This window comes from Prenolepis imparis, unplaced genomic scaffold, assembly GCF_030444845.1.
Source record: "Prenolepis imparis isolate NDT839.2.m4 unplaced genomic scaffold, iyPreImpa1.0 SCAF_6, whole genome shotgun sequence".
Lineage (NCBI taxonomy): Eukaryota > Metazoa > Arthropoda > Insecta > Hymenoptera > Formicidae > Prenolepis > Prenolepis imparis.
In genome coordinates, this window is record NW_028141164.1 from 6,288,765 (window position 1) to 6,310,299 (window position 21,535).

The window sequence follows — 21,535 nt, forward strand, 5'->3', positions numbered from 1 at the left end:
AACAGGCCTCCCTTTTTTGCGCATTTCGCTTCCGTTTCGCTCGGGTCATACGACTGCAGCAACCATTACGTTACATTACCTAATATTGACAATATAACAACAACAAAATCAAAGAGATTCCATGGCTCCTTGAAGTAGTGGTAGCGCAGAGCGAAAATCTTCATGAGACACTCGCTGGTGAATATCACAATGAATATCATGTTGAGATAGTCCAGAACGTTGCTGAACGTCGCGCTTTGTTGATAATGGTCCAACGTCATCGTGAGCATGTTCAGCCCGATGAACAGCATGATTATCATATCGAACTTTTTGTCCGTCACTATTTCAAACACTATCGCCTGCGGTCGCCACTGTAAAAATCAAAAGAAATATTATATCGATAATTATGCCCTACGTTATTAATCGCGCCCTGCTTAAAGATAAATAAAAATATCCTCATAAATTTCGTATTTATTCGTGTACTCGCAATCATCGCACAATTTAAAATAGCGTATTCTGAAAATTAATTAAAGTCGAATTTATCTCTTAATATAACAGAAGTCGTAACAGTGTTCAAATTATCAAATAACATTCGCGTTCAAGTTTACAATTGCACTTTTACACATTTATACCAATCTATGTGAAATGTATATATATTATACGAGTAATATATATGTGTATATTATTTGTATAACTCACCCTCGGTCGAGGAATGGCTTTCAGAGGCTTCTTATTGCCCATTTTTTTCATGGCGTTGTAATATTTCTTCTGATCTTCCGTCATGAACATTTCGAGGGAGCCGCCAGCCTTCTTCTTTTGCTCGTTAAAGTTGTCGATGATAACTCCAATGAACAGGTTGAGGGTAAAAAACGATCCAAATATAATGAAAAACACGAAGTAGAGATACATGTAAATGTTCGTTTCACGAATCGGTTGTTTGCCGACCTGCATGAAATTAAAACACGCGTTAAAACATATAATAAATATCGATGAAAAAGAAACAGAAGCTATATACGAGAACTATACTCGCCTCCCTGGAGTCGATCGCGTCGTTCATGATTTGGATCCACCCTTTGAAAGTTGCCACTTGGAATAGGCACAGATATGCTTTCCCCACATGATCGAAATTCATTGGCGAATTTTCCCACGTGTAATTCTCAGTATAGCAGGCGTTTCGATCCGGTATTATCTCGTAGCTGAGTGTCGTCTTGTTCGCATCGACACACTGCGACATAATAATTCAAAATTAAATTTTATAATGTACAAAGAACAATAGTTTCCTCTTTTTTTTAACGAAAGTTTTACAATTTTTCGAGAAAAAATTCTGAAAATACACGCGCAACAACGAGTTGTGCAAATCGTTTAAACTATACCGATAATCTTTCGTAAAGATTATTCATTAATTTATTATACATGTAAAATGTATACATACCTTATAATATTTGCCGGCAAATAGCTGTACTCCCATGATAGCGAATATAAGCCAGAAAATAAGGCATACCAGCAACACGTTGAAGATAGATGGAATGGCTTGGACCAAGGCATTAACGACTACCTATGGGAGACGAAGTTCGATTAAACGCGACATCACGCTTTGACATTTAATTAAACGTTTCTGCATCTATGCTCGACTATACGATTGTCACACGCGCTATGCGTGTAATGTGTGCTCGTATTTTAATAAGAGATTAAAAATACATAAAAGTTATTTATTTTTAAAAAAAACTTGGGAAAAAGATTGATATAACTGTTTTATATTTTCAAATAAAGAAAACTTTTTTATGCACTGGTTCTATTTTTGAAAGAATTTATAATTTTGAATTTTTTTACAAAAAAGTGGAATATAAAAATTATAAATGATTATAAAGTTTTCTATTAATAAACATATACGTAATTTATTTATTAGAAATATATATCATGAATTATCTTCCATATAAAAAAAATATCCATAATTTAATATGAACATATAAATACAATAATAAAAAAATTTAATCTAATATTAATTGATATATATATATTGCGTTTCTGTGTGCAGTAGCTTAATTCTGTGCGTGATATTTCAATTTTGCAAGCTTGTTGAGTAAATCTTTTTCATTGATCGTGTCTTAAGACACAACATATCAGTATTATAAGCAGATATGAACCAAGTGAATAAAAAGTCAAATAGAGACGATTGAAATACTTTGCGATTTTCAATTTGCATACACACCAAAAAGTCATTCTTTCTTATCATATCAATAGAAAAAAAATTTATAAATAATTCGTTTATTTTAATTATATGTATATACGAATCATTACATAAGTATTGACTTAGACATTTGCGCGTATTTTTATTTTATCTTATTTTTTTTCTCATTAATGTGTATGCAATTTAAGTAAAAAAAAATTAAAACTAATATATAATAATTTATCGAATTAGTGTGAATGTGATTTTGAGTGATCGTGGATCAGTGACTGATATGCGCACTGTGTAATTTATATCTAATAAGTATTCGGGTACACTAAAGAAAGCAGCCACAGGTAATTTCGACATGTAAAGCAGATGCAAGTTGCACAAACGAAAAGCTGACGAAAGCAAGCGAGCAAGCATTCAGCTTTCACATCTATTAAGCAATTCAATTACGGATACTATGATTAAGCAATTTATATACAGAATATCCCAGAAAAAAATGTCAATGTATGCGTAACGCTTTCTCATTTATACAAATTTTATTTCCTCGGAACCCAGTAATATTGGATATTGCACTAAGCAGCTTTTTAACATTGAAAAATAAGTCAAATTTTATATAGCTTATATATAATATAAATATACTATTAACTAATTAAATCTTATCTTTCTAATGTTCTTCGTTTGAGAAATAATTATTAAGTTTAATATCAAAAGGTTAAGTATTTGCAACTAATAATTAAAGCGGATGAAAATTTTTCAGAAAGAAGTTAGAAATTGTGAACTGTGATTTTTTTTTTAAATACAATGCTTATTTTCTCTCTCTTCTCTCTTAGGACATTCAGTATATAATGTTTGAAAAAGAAGAGGAGCAACTGAGAATTCTAGATAATTTTCGATCCGCATGATTATTATGTCCCCTAGAATTACTTGCATAAAAATTGTGCAAATTATTCTTTGAAGAATTTTCTCAATTAGATTTGCATACACAAATTTTACAAATTAAAAATCCTAGGGAATATATGTAAATCATATATATAAATTCAGCGATATCCTATAAATTCAAAAATCTTCGTGTGGTCTCGTGCAAAATTAAAAGACAAGAAATAAAATGTCGAGCGCCCCGAGGAGCGTCTTGCAGCGAGCTACTGTAAAATTAGAAGAAGTGTCAGGGTGTGGGCATGACAGTAATTACTACACCCAGTGTCTCAGCGACCTTGTGTTGCGAGTATGTGATAAAAGTATGATAAGTATATTTGCGAGGAAATATGTATATTCGTGATTATATATTATCATGGCGATAAAGGGCGAGTTATTACTACGTCGCGTCGTGTGTATAATGGAAGACGAGAATAAAGTATATTCTTATACGTACTCATATCGCATATTCGACCACAAATACAACTGTCCAATAATCAGATAACTTTATAATTCGGCAGTTATATTATAATCCTAAAATGCGATGTGAATAGAGATGTTGGTTTTTTTTTCTCGTCAAACTTCTGAAATGGACACGCTATCATATAGGGTAGAGTTCGTGGAGGGAAGTGAGATATATATACAGGATGCTTTCATCTCGATCTTCGCGTTCGAATGCGTTTCCGTAAATATTTTACACATAGAAAAGCATTTTTTTCGTGAAGATGAGACGACGCAACACGTATATCAAAGAGGCAATGTATGTGAGATAAAAAGCGCGTATCCTTATGTATTGGTGCGTGTTTTCGTGAGTGTATCGACCGATTTCGTGGACGAATCATCTACGCGCTGCTCCACGCATTCGCATTTCTAAGCTCTGCTGTGCATTCGCGCGACTGCCTCTATTTTAGCATATTCACGTGCAACAGGAGGAAAAATGTAACATCGAGTTTTCGATATTACAGCACCGACGATATCGCAATTTTTCAAGAGTCGTACATCAAAGTTCCTGAATTTTTATATTGAAATACGAAACCATTTTTTATGTAAATGCTAACATTTCATAAAGATTGCTTAATGGATGTCACTACATTTACAATAATATATATAAACGATTTTCAAAAATATTCTGTTAAAAAAGTATAAAGAATATCTCTTAAAGAATATTTCTTAAAAAACATTGAGAAATAAAATCAGAATTAAATATAATAACAGTCACTTGAAGAATCCAAGTATTTCAGATTAAACATTTCTGATTAAGAAATACGAAGCTAATAGCGGAGATAATTATGACTTCCAATTATTAAAATGATAACTGACAATAATGCAGGCTCTTGATGAACGTGGTCGGTCGGTCTGTCTATCGAATTTCTCGTGTAAAAGAAGGGAAACGATGATGACTTTCAAGTTCAATCTGAGAATCATTGTTCCCAGCCACTTGCGAGAATTTAATCAAATAAAATACACGTATCGATATCGCGCTTGCGATATAAAATAAAAAGAATTGGAAATAGCGGAAATAAAAATATAATCTAACAATGAGTTATAAAAGACTGTAAATAAAAATCAATAACAGGTTCAATGATGTGTGGCGCACACAGAGACGAAAATTTCACATTACTTTGGTTGGCAAACTCTTTCCTGTATCTCTCAGGAATACAAAGTTACAGTAAATTTTTTTGTTAGTTAAAATTTTCAAATTTTATAATATCAGAAAAAAAATTATTTAATAATTTCAAATATTTATTTTAAATCTTCCGTATCACAATTCTAAATAAGATTCATTCAGTCATAAGTCAACATTAATTGTCTTACAAAGAGAGATCACGCCATTATTTTTATATCTATAGCCTCGCAATAAGATTTTATACTACAGTTATTTATAATGACCACAAGTAGATATTCGTATCAAAGAATATTTGTCCTAATGGACACTTTTTCGCGGGATAATTAACATAATCAAACGGCGGAATACATTGCTCGAAAACTGGTACCGGAACTGAACGTAGACGGACAGATATTGTAGAGTGCCGTCGAGAGGGAGGGAAAGAGAAGGTTTCGACTCTGCCGTCACCAACGGGGGCAGACGTAGATAGCGAGTGACAAGGTCTGCTGAGACGGTGGGTTACATACCCGCATCCCCTGCATTCTAGACATCGCCCTTAGCGGCCTTAGGGCCCTTAGGGTCCGCATTGTTTTGAAGGCTTGAATCCCGCCAGCGCCACAGAGCGACGCTACGAAGTTAATGAGCGATACCTGCGAGCGAGAAACGAGAGCGAATCACAGCGAGAGGTAGACAGACGGGTGGATAAGAGGGATAGATAGAGGGGGATTTGATCAATTTCGATGAAGGAAACGTCCTATATGGACGGGATAAATAGGGCGAGGAGATAGGAGAGAAGGGAAAAAAGTCAGAGACAGACGGCCGAGATCGACGTGGTACTGGCGTTTCTTCGACTCCTCGACGGATCGAGACATTTTGGACATCTGTACAAAAACGAAAAATTTGGGGGGGGCTGTCGATCGGTCAAGAATCGACATTTTCTCTATCTATATATAGAGATATATATATATACTCATATGTACATTATATTATATCACTCTGCCATAAGTACCGTCACTTTCGAAGGTTCATATAAAAATATGGGAGATATATGTATATCGCTGAACGGCATGTCGCAAAAATTATTTACACTTCCTTTTAAATTCATATAAAAGTCAATACATAATATTTAAATATAAATGTACAATGTATAGAAAAAAATTATATCAGTAACAAAAAATTTTACTATTCACAATAATATTTAAATTACTTCGAAATAGGTATAAAGATTTTAAACGTTTCTAGAAAATAGACCGCGTTTCGCGTAAATATATTTTTATGTGTTTTACGCGTATCACAAATGAAAAACTGGCATTGAAAATTGTAAGAGAAGGACGGTACTTATAGAATAAGACTACGACGTTTTAATAAGGTACGACAAATATGTATAAAGAAGGGAGATAGAGGCATATAAAGAGATTCCAGGTACGGCACATATAGCATTTAACAATTATCAGGAGATATACATGACTGTGTGTATGTGCATATATATTGTACGTGAATGCATTTATATACACACACATATATATGTGTATATATATATATATAGACACACACACAATCAATCAAAGACAGAAATAGAGATAGAACGACAAACAGCTCGGTAGGGATTATCGTTACGAACAAGTACTATCGGCTGCATCCTGAAACAGACGAAAAGGTTGTCATACTTGCGATCACGTCGCACCATGCGAGTCCCTCGTTTTAATTTAGTGTGACGAAAGTCAATTTTGCGAGCAAAATTATGAACAAGAAATTTATAGATACATATACATCCGCGCTCATCTCTTAATTATTACATCTTAATTATAATTTAAAGTAATTAAATATAATTTAAAAAAGAATAATCGCGCAAAATTTTCGGGATGATACTCGCATTGGAGCGTCGCAATATGTATCTAAGAAAAATATTACATGTCTTGAGATAAACATATTACATATCGCGCGCATTGACGCACGTGGCATCCATACGCACGCACATACGCGCGCACACATACATACGAGGAAGTTTTTACACTACACAAAAAGCATATATATATAATATATGTATATACATATATATACATATATTATATATAGATATACTGGTATATTTTGCACAACGATCACTGGTACCAAGAGACTCTTAGAAAAAAGGCGTACATAGGCGACTTTAGCTAGTACGACAATGACTCCAGTATCAGTGCAGACACCAAGTAGAGACGCCAGTGTATCTCTGCACATCCGGTAAGCACACCATAGTACACCGTAATACACAAGCTACACCCGCCGTAGCTATTCCTTTCCTATTTATTCCCGATTTCATCTCGTTCCCATTTATCACAACGAATATTCCAAAAGCCGAAGCTTCGTACCGCGTCCAACGGATCGATAGCGTGCTCCATCGAGATCATTGAATTCGCAATCGATCGGAATCGAGCCGAGAATCAATCCAATTCGTTCTAAAGAATCCGACGATCTCCGCCTTGACTATATTCAGAACATTAATATACATAATTCCTTCTCGATACCACCAATTGCTTTACGAATAAAAAGAAACTGAAGAGGAGAGGGAAAACGGGAGAGAAAAAGAACTGAATATATTTTACATAAATTTAAAAAAATATAATTATAATCCATTTTTAATCAAATAAAAATTGTAGCGTCTTGCAAAAATAAATAATTTTCTATTGCTATCGAGAGAGAGAGAGAGAGAGAGAGAGAGAGAGAGAGAGAGAGAGAGAAAGAGAGAGCGAGAGAGAGAGATATTAGTCAAAGCTTAAACCTTCGATCCTGTAAAACGACTTTGAGTAGTCTTGGCTCGCAACCGATCTATCGCCACGACACTGTCACGACTACTTAGGAAGAAAGAAGAGAGAGAGACAGTTAGAGAAAAAGGAACAATTCATGCAAAACCGGCAGTCCCTCGTCAATCGGAGCTCCGCCCGGCTCGGACAAATTAAACGTGCTATCGTGATATAACGATCGATCCGTTAGCTCCGTACGATCCATCAAACGTCGTTGCGATAACAGGCTCAATTTCTTTGCTTTATTTCTTTCGCTTTTAAGTCCTCGTCGACCGATGACTTACTCTCATGCCCTCCCACCGTGAGACTGCTCGTAAAGGTCTCAAGGCCCTCAGTGTTCTCATGGAACGGAAGGCCGGGATGTCGGCTGCGCCGGCCCAGACTGCGCCCAAGTTGATCAGTGATAGCTAGTTTCATCAAACATTCATCAGACGGGAAACAATCTGCGTTAGTTCTTACAATAATATACTTAATGACGATCGAGAGATTAAGAGAAATCCACCTCGGAAGCTTCCACGCTCGGCTCCCACCGCTTCGGCATTAGTTGATCAAGGGGGATGAAAGAAGGAGAAGAAAGAAAGAAAAGGGGAAGAGATAAAATAAAAATGGAATTATATTTATCCGTGCACCGACTCTGCGATTTTTATATCTATAGAATATTCAATTATTTATATCTGTCGCAATATGTCATTTAATTTTTACTTATAAATATCTAAAGTCTCTCTTTATCGAAGCACGGACGAGCGCATTTTTCTGCGACCTCGTATCGCGAATGACTTCGACTTACTTTCATCACTTCGATTACATTCGACCGAGATTGCTGACTGCTGTTAACTTAATGAGATTGCTACGATATCGTATTTTACGATTCTCCGAAAAATGACGTGAATATCGATGTAGAGATAATACAATTGTACGAAGCCATTCGAGACAACGACAAGATTCCTCTCGTAAATTATTTGCCAAGTGTGCAATTGAGCTTCTATCGTGTCGAGATTTTCATTTTATACGTCTACATCTTTATTGAGGGAATCCTTTGCAGACATTAAATCAAGCTTCCCGGGCGGCATCAATTGCACACGTTGTACAAAATCAAACATTTCTCATAATTGCGATATTGAAGAGAAAAACAAGTGACTTACCATGACGATGATGAAGTCGAGCCAGCACCAGGCGTTTGTGAAGTATTTTCTAAATCCTAGAGCCAGCCACTTGATCAACATCTCGAGAAAGAAGATCACAGTGAATATTCGGTCCATGTAATACAATATGTCCTGTAGGACAGGTCGTTGTTGAAGATGAACGTCCTCCAAAGCCTGTAAATCGTTCGGTCATCGGTCGATTAATTGACTTTCGACGTAAATTTTCGAATGATAAAGAAAACACAAGAAATAAGACGACAAGTTTACCAAGGCCAAGCTACTCAGAAGGATCATGGTGATGACGGCAGTCTCGAAATATTTGTTTTCGATCAGCCGGAAGGTCTTCAATCGCAGGTTCGCCCAACCTTGCCAAAACGGAGCGTCGTCATCGCCGGCCAGGAATGGAAATTTCTTGTAGCAGTTTTCTGGGCAGCAGTCGGAAGGATAATTCGGTTGAATAGGATCTTCGTCCGCGTGTATAATCTCGACGTCGAGCTCGTCCCCTTCTTCGCCCTCGTCTTCTAAATCTGAATTTTACAGAATTTTTTTTTTTAACTAGAACAATACAAGCGCGCGCTACGCGCGCGCCATTCTTCGGTTTTATGTTAAAAAAATATTTAAAAAAAAATAATATAAAGTTTGTTTAAACTCGATTAATATTTTTTCAGAGAAATTAGCTGATTAAAGCGCTAATTAAATTTTAAAATAATATGTTAAAAAATTAAAATAGTAATATATTGGAAAAATAATATGTTATGATGCCTTATCTGCGATTCATATTTTTTGACAGAAATCAGCTGATAACTGTCAAAAATATTAATCGAGTTTAAAGTATTATATAACCTATTATTTAATACATATTATATTATTTTAATTTTTATAACATTATTAAAAAAATTAATTAGTAAATTAACGCTTTAATCAGCTGACGCTTTAATCATATATATGTCATGTAGAGCTTCAATTAATTTTTTTTCAGTAGTAATATTAGACATTAATTAGACGTTGTGATTGCTCGGTAGATGCACTGACAAATTATCCAAATTAATTATTTTTTACAATAATCAAGCTTCAAATACACAAGACATCTCGAAAACATTTCTATGAATACGAGAGAGAAAATATTATTGCGGAGAAAGAGACATTCTCTCTCTCAATGTCTCTTAATCAGCTGATTTTTCTGTCAAAAAATATTAATAAAATTTGCTAATTAAATATTCTAGCTTACCTATTTATATTTATATTGTGTATGTTATAATTTGCTAATTAAATCTAAAAATAATAATATGGTAAAATAGTAATATGTTGTAAATAATAAGTTATAATACCTTATTCTCGATTAATATTTTTTCTTTCTAAAGCTATATCTTTTCGAACGAATCTCTTTCGAGTTTTAATTAATTATTAATATTAAGTCATGTATATTGTATCGCGCGGTCGCGCGCGCGTTATTAGAGTGAAGTTGCCGATGTTTGTAGCCGCGGCCATTACCGAAACGCCGCGAGTATCAGGCAGTTCGAGCTGCGTCCCGCTGTGATTAATTAGTAAGCATAATCGTTAGAAACGATTTCTAACTTTTGTATTGTAATATTTATCAATCATACATATATCATAATTTCAACGTTAATATGTAGTCGTAATTGTTCGAAGCGCATATTTCGCGAAAAATTCGATGCAAAATCTCTTGCCTACATAACCCAACTTAATCTGTTTTCACGCGCGCAAATGTTGCGATCCGTGGATATATCATCGTTAATTCTAGCTTACATATTTATATTGTGTATGTTATAATGCGAAATAATAAGATTATTCTAATATATGTATGTATTTTATTTGTTACAGGTAGCATTGCGATTCACGCGTCGTGTCGGGAGTGCCGTGTAAAGTTTCGCGTGTCGGGAGTGCCGTGTAAAGTATCGGGCGATCGTAATTATTCGTATTTTCGCGAGTGTCGTGAGTGCTACGAAGGACCAAGAGAGGAGGAGGAGGCCCGGGGAGGCATCGGGCGACAGCGGAGCAACTGTGAGGTATGCAATATTAAAACATTTTTTCTAAACTACATTGTTTATGAGATATTCAACACACACGTATATATATATAATTTGAATATTTTGTTTTCAGATCAATGTGTGCTGTGTACTACAACTCCGCTATTCTACGTATCGGTGAGTGAGAAACTATTTATTTTATAACATTTCTGGAGCGGTAATGGGGGTGTATATATGTTGAAAATATTAAAATATTAATGTTTTAAATAATATGTTATAATATCTTATCCGCGATTAATATTTTTTGACAAAAATCAGCTGATAATTGTCAAAAATATTAATCGAATTTAAAATATTATAACTCTTATTTTTCTTGGATTCTTGAAAAACGTCCACAATAAGTTTCTTTCGCGATTGCCGTTCGATATTTCTTTCCAATTTTTCAAAGAATTTTCGCAGAATTATATAAATCTCAAAATTAAATCAGAATTACCTTCTTCCTGCTCCAGATCTTCTTTGCTCGCGTCTTTCTTCTCCTCGCCGTTTAGCGAGTCCATACTGCCTTTGTGACTTTCGTCCTTAAATGCTCGATTTTTGTGACTGCCATATGATTTATTACTGTTGAAGAAATAAAGGAATAAGGAACGCTTTTGACAGTTATTACAGATTAATAATTTAGGAAAGAGTTAACCGACCTGATGGTGTCATCCTCGTTTTGATTAATATAATCGTTGTCGAGCCTATAATCGTGGTGATTTATTGAATTCGCGATAACTTTCGTATTGTTCATGCACAGCTTGCCCCTCTTCAGCTTGTTCTTCAAATCTCCTTTAGAAAGAAAAGCAGATTCGGTATATTAATCACGCTACAGTGACATCTTTCGTTTTGCGAAATTTAAAATTTTATAATGAAAACTATGTCAATGTTTCTCTAGGTCTTTAAGACGAAACGAAAATTTGCACAATATTTTTTAAATTTCTATATCATGAGAGTTTATAAACTCATTATGGAGTAGATTCTGCAATTCTTTCAGCAAAACACTAAGAGGTGCACGAAAAAGTTTATAAAATAAAATTATATCCACTTTAACACACACGTCAGGCTCTCTGTTGATCACATAAGACAAGAGGATTATTATTATTATTATTATTATCATCGGAGATTCTACTTTTGTTGTTTTCGATGCGCTTACCATGAATGGTGAACTCCATCCCGTCGCCAATGGCAACTTCAAGCTGGTTAAGCTCTTTTGCGCTCTTCTTGTCTCTGTATGCGTCCAACTCGCCATCTGCAAGATCTAGGTCCCCATCGCGATCAATCCCATCTGCACAGTTATACAAAATCTCTAACCCGCTCTTATAAAAGGAGATTCGTATCGGAAAACAAATCGGAACGCGCTGAAAATTATACAGATATAAAAATTCTCTTTCAATATATATACATACATAGGTATATACATATACATGTATACATGTTCCTTTCTCACATACACGTATAGGCATTGTTTTCCGTCGCGATCCCCAAATACGTCGGATCGAGGAATCAGGATTCATGATGACATTGTTTGCATGCAATCGTGTAGTGTCACTTATATTTAGTGATATCGATGACTCGTTTTGGAAACGATGCGATTTCGATTTGCATTGTAGATTATTTTATGCGTGATACCTGCTGCATTGACATATGTAATATTTGTGAAAAATCTTTAGTGATTTCTAGCATTTTCGTAGATAAACGAACCACAGAATTAATGTTGGAAATCATGATTTTGCCAATGGCGCAGTTATGTAATGCTTAAGTAAATTTAATCGAAATAAAGAAATGTAATTTCCTCTATGGATCATCATACACACACACATGAGAAGTTTTAAAAATACATGATGTTTGAAAAAGCTTTTCTTAATTCAATCTGTTGACCTTTAGACAAAATCATACATATACATCTTTAGAACATTCTGTGCCAACGCATCCGTTATTGCCAAGAAATCTTTTCTAATTATTATAAGATTATAGATAATTAATATTCGTTGACAGAAATGCGGCACGCATCACGCAAGTTCTTATATACATGTCTAAATTTTCTGCTTAATGATAAATCCCGCTGAAGAGACGACCAACTTCATTGTTGACAACTTCATTCACTGAAATTACATAGTAAAATGCGTTCCCAAAATAGAATGCATAGCAACGTATAACTGCCAGGCGGCTAATCAGCGAAACAAAACTTAATTCCCAATTAATCCCACCAGTGTGTATTAAACATCAAATTATTAGTCTTTCTCTCTTTTCGTTGTTTTCGAAAGTTATTAAATATAAGGTGACTAGACTCGGTTGATTCCGAGCAAAAAAAAAAACAGTTGAAACTTTTGTTATTCGTATCAGATCGTAAGTCTGTACTACATTGTAAATTTTATTACAATGCAATACGTTGATTTTTAACGGAGCAGAATAGCAAACCAAGTAAAATTGAAAGAGTCTGCGTAATAAATCGAATGTGCCAGCCGACGTATGTACATACATATGCTTTACATTAATATCATTATAGGATTGATAAATCGATAGAGATGCATCAAACGCTTAAAGTAAAACGATGTAAAATAACGTATTCAATTTGTGATCTTGAGAGCAGGAAAAAACTATTGAATCTCGCTTGTTCGAATCTTTCTTTAAATTATAGCTCGTTGATCATTATCGCGTACTATTACGTTCTATTACGATTGATCGCCGACTGGCACTAGTCAAACGTGTAGAAGAAGTGTAAAGCGAAAACTGAAAGACAGTGCCACGAAACTACACAGCGCACACAGCAAGCGATCTGATTGGATATAAACCTTCTTTCCAACTGTTGGACGGTCCCTCACCTGGCGCCTGATCGGATATCTGATTGGTGAATTTGGCTCGCATCATTTTAGCAAATGCAAGGACATTTCGCTTGATCCAGTTAATGAAACGCGCTATGCGATCGATCGCCTCCGTGATCTTGTTCGTATCGTTGTCCGCGGTCGGGGCTGACAGATTTGACGAGCCGAAGTTGCTGAGCAACAGAGCTAAGAAGAGATTCAGGACCTGTTCCGTGGAAAAGTAACATCCGTTTATCGATGATTCGATCAATTCGGCGATTGACAATTGAATCGAGTGTTGATTTTTGCATCGACAATATCGACAAGCGTAAAATTGTGGCAAGATTTTTTTTATAATTTTCCCTCTCTCTCTCTCATATAAAATGAAGAGTATTTTATATCGACTTTAAAACTTATACTGTCAAAGAAAGATTTTGCATTTATACTTACGACCAAGTTACCGATGACGACGGTAGCTAAGAAGAATGGTATGCAAGAGACATCGCCGACCAACATGCAATCCCACATGGACTCGATCCACTCTCCGCATAGCACCCGGAAAACGATCATAAAAGAGTGCATGAAATCGGTGAAGTTCCATCTGGGCATATCGCCGTCCGGGAAGAGGTCGACGTTGTCGACGTAATTCTTGCCGAAAAGCTGCATACCCATCACGGCGAAGATGAAGATAATGATGCACAATACGAACGTCAAATTACCGAGCGCGCCCACCGTTCTGCCCATGATGGAGATCAGCAGATTCAGCGTAGGCCACGATTTAGCCAGCTTGAACACTCTTAACTGAAAAGAATCATTAATTTTTTTCGGCTCATTTAATTCGTCAAATCACTCATCGATTATTGAAGTTATAAATTATATAAAAAATGCACACAATGGAAAGAAAGATGTATAATATAATACGATACTCACCAATCTGAATGATCGTAATACCGATAGACCTTGCACACCTTCCAGACCCAACTCCAGAAGCGAAAGAGCGACGATGATAAAATCAAAAATATTCCAGCCTTCTTGAAAATAATATTTCGGGCTCATCGCTATCAACTTCATAGTCGCTTCGATACCGAATGTTGCAGTGAAGAACTAGAATTTCAATTAAAATATATATATCGATAACGTTAGAAATGTTCGAATCTTGCAGAGACGTATATATTTTTATCTTTTTAATAAAACAATATTGAATTTGGCGATACTCACGTAATTGCCAGATTTAAGAACTCTTTCCATATCTTTGTCCATATCGTGATGATCCAACGCCATGAAGAGCGTATTGACGACGATGCAGAGCGTGATGAAGAGCTCTACGAATGGATCAAAGACCAACAAGGACACGTATTTTTGAAACTCGAGCCAGAGCCAGCAGCAGTCCCAGACGCAAAAGATGTCGATACAACGGTACATTCCGGCCAATAACTTGTCCTTGAACGTAGGCCCTTCTTCATCGTCGTCTGTCGGAAAGTAATAGGTCGAAACTGTAACGCGCGTTAGTAATTTTGTCTGGCACCACTCTTTTTGGGGAAAGAGGTTTTTCTTTGGTCAGGCTCTCATTCTTCGAGATCACAGATTATATTTACAAGCAGGCAGTCAAGCAGAAAGCATGGCGAAATTAAAAAAGCACACACCCACGCACACTCAGTCGATGTGAAAAAAATCTGAATACATAAAATGCGCTATACTTAAAATATCTTGAGATATAAAACAAATCTTTAAAAAATTATTAATTCTCTCTTTTGTATAAAGACTTACACATCGCTGTATGTATTGTTATATTAATGATTTTTTTAAAACAAAAACATCATCGTGCACTAATTATGTGCAATACAATAAATAATATAACATTAAAACGCATTCGAGAACTTAACGTTAATTATTACGTTTTAAATAAATGATTTATTTTTATTTTAATACTTTCGCCATTAATCTCTTTATCATTTCTTCTCTCAAAATTAAATTAAGTCAAAAATTATTTATTACGATAATACAATTAAACTTAGAAGATATAAATCTTGCTTACGACCTGATTTTTAAAAGAAATGTGTATCTCAGGCGAAAGGATTAAATCTTATGCATTGTTGCAATTAAGCGATTAATGACAACCAAAAATTAACGTAACCACGTGGAATTCTTTGTAACCCAAATATTTGACAATTAAATACAGTTAACAAACGGTGTTACACACTGTGTATCTCTCAAATCAAGCGGCAAGTCGGCGTGGAGTCTTCAGAAAAGTACTGTTTTCGTTGCGTTGACGAAATTCGCGGACGCAATGAAGCGAAAGTGCAATTTATTGCTTTGCGTGCAAAAAACTTGAATCTCAGTAGATGACCGAATATTTTTCGCGACTGCTAACAACGCGTTGCTGGATACCTCTATTTTTTTTCGAAATAGACTGATTTCTCATCGTATTGTGCACTCGAGAAACAAACACGATAGTACACCGCAACGCGGCGATGCACGTGCAAAATATCGAAAGATTAACCAAAATCGCTGCAGTTTCGTATCGGAAATAAAAGATAAATAAGACCTCTCAATCATCGATAAAGAATAAGAAGGAAAAAATATATCGAGGACATATATAAAATAAATTTTGTTCCTCTTTCAAATTATAAAATAAACTTTATAATCCAAATTATTTGTATTCATATTTTTTTAAAAATATTTATAAAAAATTAAAATGCAGAGCGTATATACATAAATGTATTGATATCTTTAGAGCGAAAAAAGTATCTTGAAGGTAAATATATATTTTTCGGAAACTGCCGCGTGAATTATTTACGCCCAGTATCGAAGATTGAGATAATCCGAAAGAAGCATGAAGCGACCAGGATCGTGCAGCTGCGGCGAAGGTGGTAATCTGTGTCATGTCGCAGGAAACGAGCATAAACTCTGTTTCCCCAAAAAAAATTACTCTCACAAATCGCCCTCGAAGGCCCATCGAGGCCGCAAAATCGTGACTCTTTCTCGTCGCATCACGCTGCTCAGAAGAGGCACAATATACCCTGCGTTTATTTTACCATTATTCATTATATTCAGACACTCGATATCAAATTTTCTTGCTGGCAATATCGTGTTATATCAATCCGTTGTATATATATATATATATATATATATATATATATATATATATATATATGTATTATACATATATGTGTATATAGTGTCAATTTACACACCATGCTCAATCGTAAACGAAAATCGAAGGAAACACGCGTGCGATCTTACGGCTGCGGCGTCGGCTGGGTTGAAACATTAAAGCTCTGAAACTTGTTCGATCTGTTGTCACACTATGTACAAGGCGCGCGCGGGATATTCAGGTATATATTCAGCAAAGTAGATACCGACGCAAGGGAGTATTAATAGTGTGACGGGAGAATTTTAAAACCATAATGTACATCGAGCGGCGGGGGATGCTTATCGCACGATAAACAGGATATATACATTTGCGACGGGGAGTATAAACGGAAAATAAATAGTACTAAAAAAAGAGAAAAAAAACTATATATTTTCTCTGAGATGCCTTCTTGGCGAAGGAAATGCGGACAGAGAGGAAATTACCTCCTTGTTCCGGTGTCCGACTCTGGCGGCCCGCGGCCTGCTCGATGATGTTGTTCAACACCATCACGTCTGCACAAAAATGACAAAGAATAAGTTTCAATTGTTCGAGAGACTTACTCGCTAATTATTTAGCAATTTGCATGTCAATCTCACCATTCATGTCGACCACGCTGTGCTGCTGAGACGGCTCGATAAACGGATTGTCTTGTTGCTTGGTCTTGCCCATGGGATCCTCCAGATCGGTCTCCTAAAAAAATTCACAGAACGATTTCAAATAATTCTATCTATCGATCCTTGTACTCGCGATCTTCGCGAATATATACAGGGTTTCAATAAAGTCTGTTGTCACCCTTATATTTCGCAAACGGCTCAAAATGATGAAAAAACGGCGAAATACGTGTACGAACGTTCTCCTCGTTCGAAGGGCTACTCTTTTAAGAAAGTTAGTAGCCCCTTTCAATTTTGAGCCGTTTGCGAAATATAAGGACAACAGACTTATAGAAATCCTGTATAACTGAAGGACCACTTACGAAGTGATAGGACTTCTGATTGCTGTCCGTGACGTGGCCGTTGACGGGCGTCGTCTGTTTGTTGGTCCGATTCCTGAGGATCTGCTCCTGCTTGGTGAGCTGCTTGCCGATGCTGTCGATGCCGCGGATACCGGGGAACGCCAGATCGCCGTGGGACGTGTAGGAGAGCCGCGAGGCGTGGGACGTGTACGACGAGTGACGCGAGCCGAGATTCGCGTAGTACACCGGCACCACGATCGTCCCGTTCTCCTCGGACATAGGCGTGACCGCGTTCGAGTCGTCGGCGTAGGGTAGATGCTCCTGGGCGTCCAGGTACGTTGACAGCACGAGGGGCTTCCGGTCGCCGCCAGGCGGGACGAAGCATCGGCCGCGACCGTTGCGTATTGTAAACTGGTGGCTGCCACGGCTGCTGCGGCGCAGATTGAACGGTGAGCCGGGTAGGCTCAGGCTCGCCTGAAATTACAACAAGGCGGTCCACCGCTTTTCTCTCTCTCTCTCTCTCTCTCTCTCCGTTCTTCTCTCCAGAAAGCGAGGACCAGTCTATCTCTCTTTCCTTCTCCTCCTAGCTCTTTTTCTACGACGGAGTGACTCTCCCTCGGGACGATTGTGACATTTCCCGCTCGTACGCTCGCGAAATCGATCGCAACCTAGCCACACGCTTGACGGATAGTTTGAAGAGTCACGAGCTGTGATGCGTGAATATTTTCGTAAGCGTCGTTTGAAGTAGATCTCTCGTACTATCGGTTCTCGAATGATGGAAAAAATATGGTAAAATGTATCTTTAGGAATTTTCAAGGTGTTTTAAATTGTTACACAGCAAATGACTCTTCGAACAAGCTGCAGCCGTACGATATCTCCCGTTTCCCTATTTTAACTATTCAGTTATTTGGTCATCTTCCAAGTGAATATCGTGTCGCGGTAATTAAATTCTATCATGCGACGTCGATCATTCCTATTCGACGCGACTCATTAAAGGAAAAAGAGTGGATTGAAAGAGAAGAATGAACGTTTGGCCAAACGTGTCAGGCGTATTTCACGGTTGACTCGTTATTACGCGGGAGAGGCGCGAAACGATCGATCACCGGTGATGATTCGCGCTTGTCACGAGCCGGGAATTCGTGACGAGGCGGAAACGAAACGAAGCGAAATTTATATAAGGCACATCGTCCCTTCGACAACTGCGTTGTCGTAACGCGCGGAGCATTGATGAATGACAGCCGGTCTCGAGATGATGATATCATTTGTGAGAGATCGTGATCGGGTCCTATGGTGCTATTTAGTGTACGTACGGTCGGTGCTGATAGACACACGTCGTGACACACGTACCTTCCGCAGACTTTCCTGGTAGGCATAAGTAAACTGGCCATTAGCGGCGCGAGGGACCTTAAGAAAAAAACAAGAAAAGATATCTCCTACCAAACGGCTCGTAACGTAATCTAATGTGTACACCAACGAGGCACTCGAAATAGGTAGAGTATGATACATAACACTTGCAGAAGCACACACAACACAACATTGTAAATGTGAGAGAGATCAAAGAAAGAGGGGAAGGAGGGGGTGGAAAAGAAAATTACAGGGGTCGCAAAGAAAATATTCTTGTCGCTCGTCAAGGGAGACAAGTCGCGAATCTAGCGAAAAAGAAAGGAAAAGATGTGAATCTGTAAAGACACGAAGATATATCGGCGATTGCGTCAATCAGTCAGAGCGAATGTACATACATATACATCAGCGCGAGGTACATTATTATTGATTTTTTCGTTATCTCGATCGAATCTTTTGCTATCTCAATTCAAAGTTTGCATACATACATATTAAATAAGAAAAGAAAAAGAAAGAAATAAATAAAAGAATAAATTACTTGGCATTTTCGTTGAAATTACTGTGTCTCTCTCTCTAGGCGAATAACTTTTTCGAGCAAGTATCGATCTAAGCAACAGCCGATATTTCGTCTCTCCCCATCCTAGAGATACTAAATCTACAGCATATACTTCTCTGCATGCAGGGCTCCGTAAAACGGGATTGAATTGGATGTATGTCCGGTATGCTCTGTGTCGATACGACCGAAATTCACTGTTCCGCGCGTTACAACTACGCGCAATCGCAACATCGAAGCAGTGATACTCGACACGTTGAAGATGTATGTATTTACGTTTATAACTGGAGCGAACGATCAATGAGAGGGAGACAGGTTCTATGCGTATAAAGCCACCTATACATATGTATATATACATATATATCCAAAGGGTCTCATGATATACGAGCTTTGTAGCGAATCCCCAAAAAAGATGTACGAGAATAGCAGAGCTCTTAGAGAGGCTGAGAATTGTCAGCATCTATTCGTTAAAATATATCAAGACGACGTGCCAGAAATTCAATCAATGAAATTTCCGCGCCAATTACACGGACATAAAAATTCGAATCTTTTTCAGACGCGCACATCTGCTACGTTAATCTATGTATATAGTTACAACCCTGCTATACAGATAAATATTTTTTGGGACGTCCTATATACGCCAAGCATGCTACATGAGTGAATATGTACGGGAAGGCTCGACTCGTCGCGGCTATTTTTTTTTCCTTTTGCTGTGCATTAAGACAAACGTTAAAAGATATTGAGATATCAAATTAGGCACTCTAATTTGATCGCGCCTATCACCCTCTATTACGTTTTCCTAGTCCTGATAAAATTGATTAGCAAGAATATCCTATCGGATATATTTGGCTTCATCTTCATTCGATACCTGCGTAACAGCAGCACGTAAGTTATTACCAAGTTCACCTAACCAGATTTACATTCATCATTTCTCTCTACTGATCTGAGATGTTTCCGTCTCACACACAGATAGGCGAGTTAATAAATACGTATCAAGTCCTATATATATATATATTCGGAAAGTGACCTTTCGACCTGACTTGGAAGCGAGCGGGATTCTCCAAATTTCGCGATCAATCGCAAAGTCGACCGACGAGTCGAGTCGGATCGAAAGCCTCGCATAAGTTGCTCTCGTAGGAGCGAGGTCGGGAGATTGTAAGGTTGATAACAGGGGCCAACACGGTACATTACGTCAAACGACGCGGAAGAAGGTCGATACATATATATATGTATGTATGTATAATATATATATATATATCGCCCAACAGCCGGATACTTACGGCGCTGACTTTTCGCACTTTATTGGCAGCGCTGTGGTTGTTGTTAATCTGCTTGATGTGCCTCTGATCGCTGACGGACTCGATCGAACGTACGCTCATCTTCTCCTTGTTGTTGTCGTCGTTGCCCTTCTCCTGGCCGACGAACAGCTCGTAACTGTGACACGAAAAATCCGACGGGGACTTGACGATTTGTTCCGCGGCTATTGCAGCTGCTGCAGCCGCCGCGGCTGCAGCTTCTCGCGCCGCGGCGTGAGCCGCGAGCTTGTTCTCCTTCGCCTGCGCAGCCTCCTCGGCTTCCTGTCAACATACATCGCGAATATATGGATTCTCTCCTCCAATTTCTATTTCCAATTCTCTCTCCCCATCCACGAATTTATAAGACTCAAATTCGTGAAATAATAAACTCATCTTCGATCGTTTAAAAATTGCAGTTGAATTTTTGCGAAATTTCGAAGAATTATTTAGAAATTAATTTTATCAAATGTCAAAATTCTTGGCACTTACTCTCATAGCCTCCTCCTCGGCGGCCTCTTCCTCTTCAGCCTTCTTTTGCAACTCGTCGTATGACATCGCGACAATAGCGAGGATCAAGTTGACGAGATAGAAGGATCCGAGGAAGATGATTACGATGAAGAAGAGCATGTGCCATGGTCCGGCCGATCTTAACACCAGTTGGTACAGATTCTCCCAATAATCCTGAGTCATGAGACGAAAAGCGGAGAGCAATGCCCAGCCGAAAGTGTCGAAGCTCGTGTAACCGTAATTCGGATTACCGCCGTATCCTTGTAAACACGTGTAGCCGGGAAGGCACTGCCTATAATCGTCGGAAAAAATATTACCTCTCGCACGAACT

General features: G+C 37.4%; 1 protein-coding gene across 33 annotated transcripts in view; it reads right to left on the bottom strand.

Annotated features, from left to right (window-relative positions):
* Para (sodium voltage-gated channel paralytic) overlaps nt 1-21,535 on the bottom strand; it is a 47,766-nt gene that overhangs the window by 11,981 nt on the left and 14,250 nt on the right. For 2 of the 33 annotated variants that reach the window (XM_083040895.1, XM_083040889.1), the window contains 20 exons: nt 21,187-21,496; nt 20,683-20,979; nt 18,856-18,912; nt 17,530-17,982; nt 17,153-17,246; nt 17,000-17,068; nt 14,642-14,916; nt 14,354-14,527; nt 13,874-14,224; nt 13,415-13,649; nt 11,776-11,907; nt 11,279-11,411; nt 11,077-11,201; nt 8,863-9,122; nt 8,596-8,769; nt 5,198-5,320; nt 1,412-1,534; nt 1,010-1,204; nt 679-924; nt 80-350 (listed from right to left, as the gene is read on the bottom strand). In XM_083040895.1, coding sequence (XP_082897021.1) covers nt 80-350; nt 679-924; nt 1,010-1,204; nt 1,412-1,534; nt 5,198-5,320; nt 8,596-8,769; nt 8,863-9,122; nt 11,077-11,201; nt 11,279-11,411; nt 11,776-11,907; nt 13,415-13,649; nt 13,874-14,224; nt 14,354-14,527; nt 14,642-14,916; nt 17,000-17,068; nt 17,153-17,246; nt 17,530-17,982; nt 18,856-18,912; nt 20,683-20,979; nt 21,187-21,496 — 4,097 coding nt within the window. Of the gene's footprint in view, nt 1-79; nt 351-678; nt 925-1,009; nt 1,205-1,411; nt 1,535-5,197; nt 5,321-7,737; nt 7,861-8,595; nt 8,770-8,862; nt 9,123-11,076; nt 11,202-11,278; nt 11,412-11,775; nt 11,908-13,414; nt 13,650-13,873; nt 14,225-14,353; nt 14,528-14,641; nt 14,917-16,999; nt 17,069-17,152; nt 17,247-17,529; nt 17,983-18,855; nt 18,913-20,682; nt 20,980-21,186; nt 21,497-21,535 lie in introns of all 33 variants that reach the window. The other 31 variants (XM_083040916.1, XM_083040914.1, XM_083040906.1 and 28 more) reach the window with 24 other exon arrangements.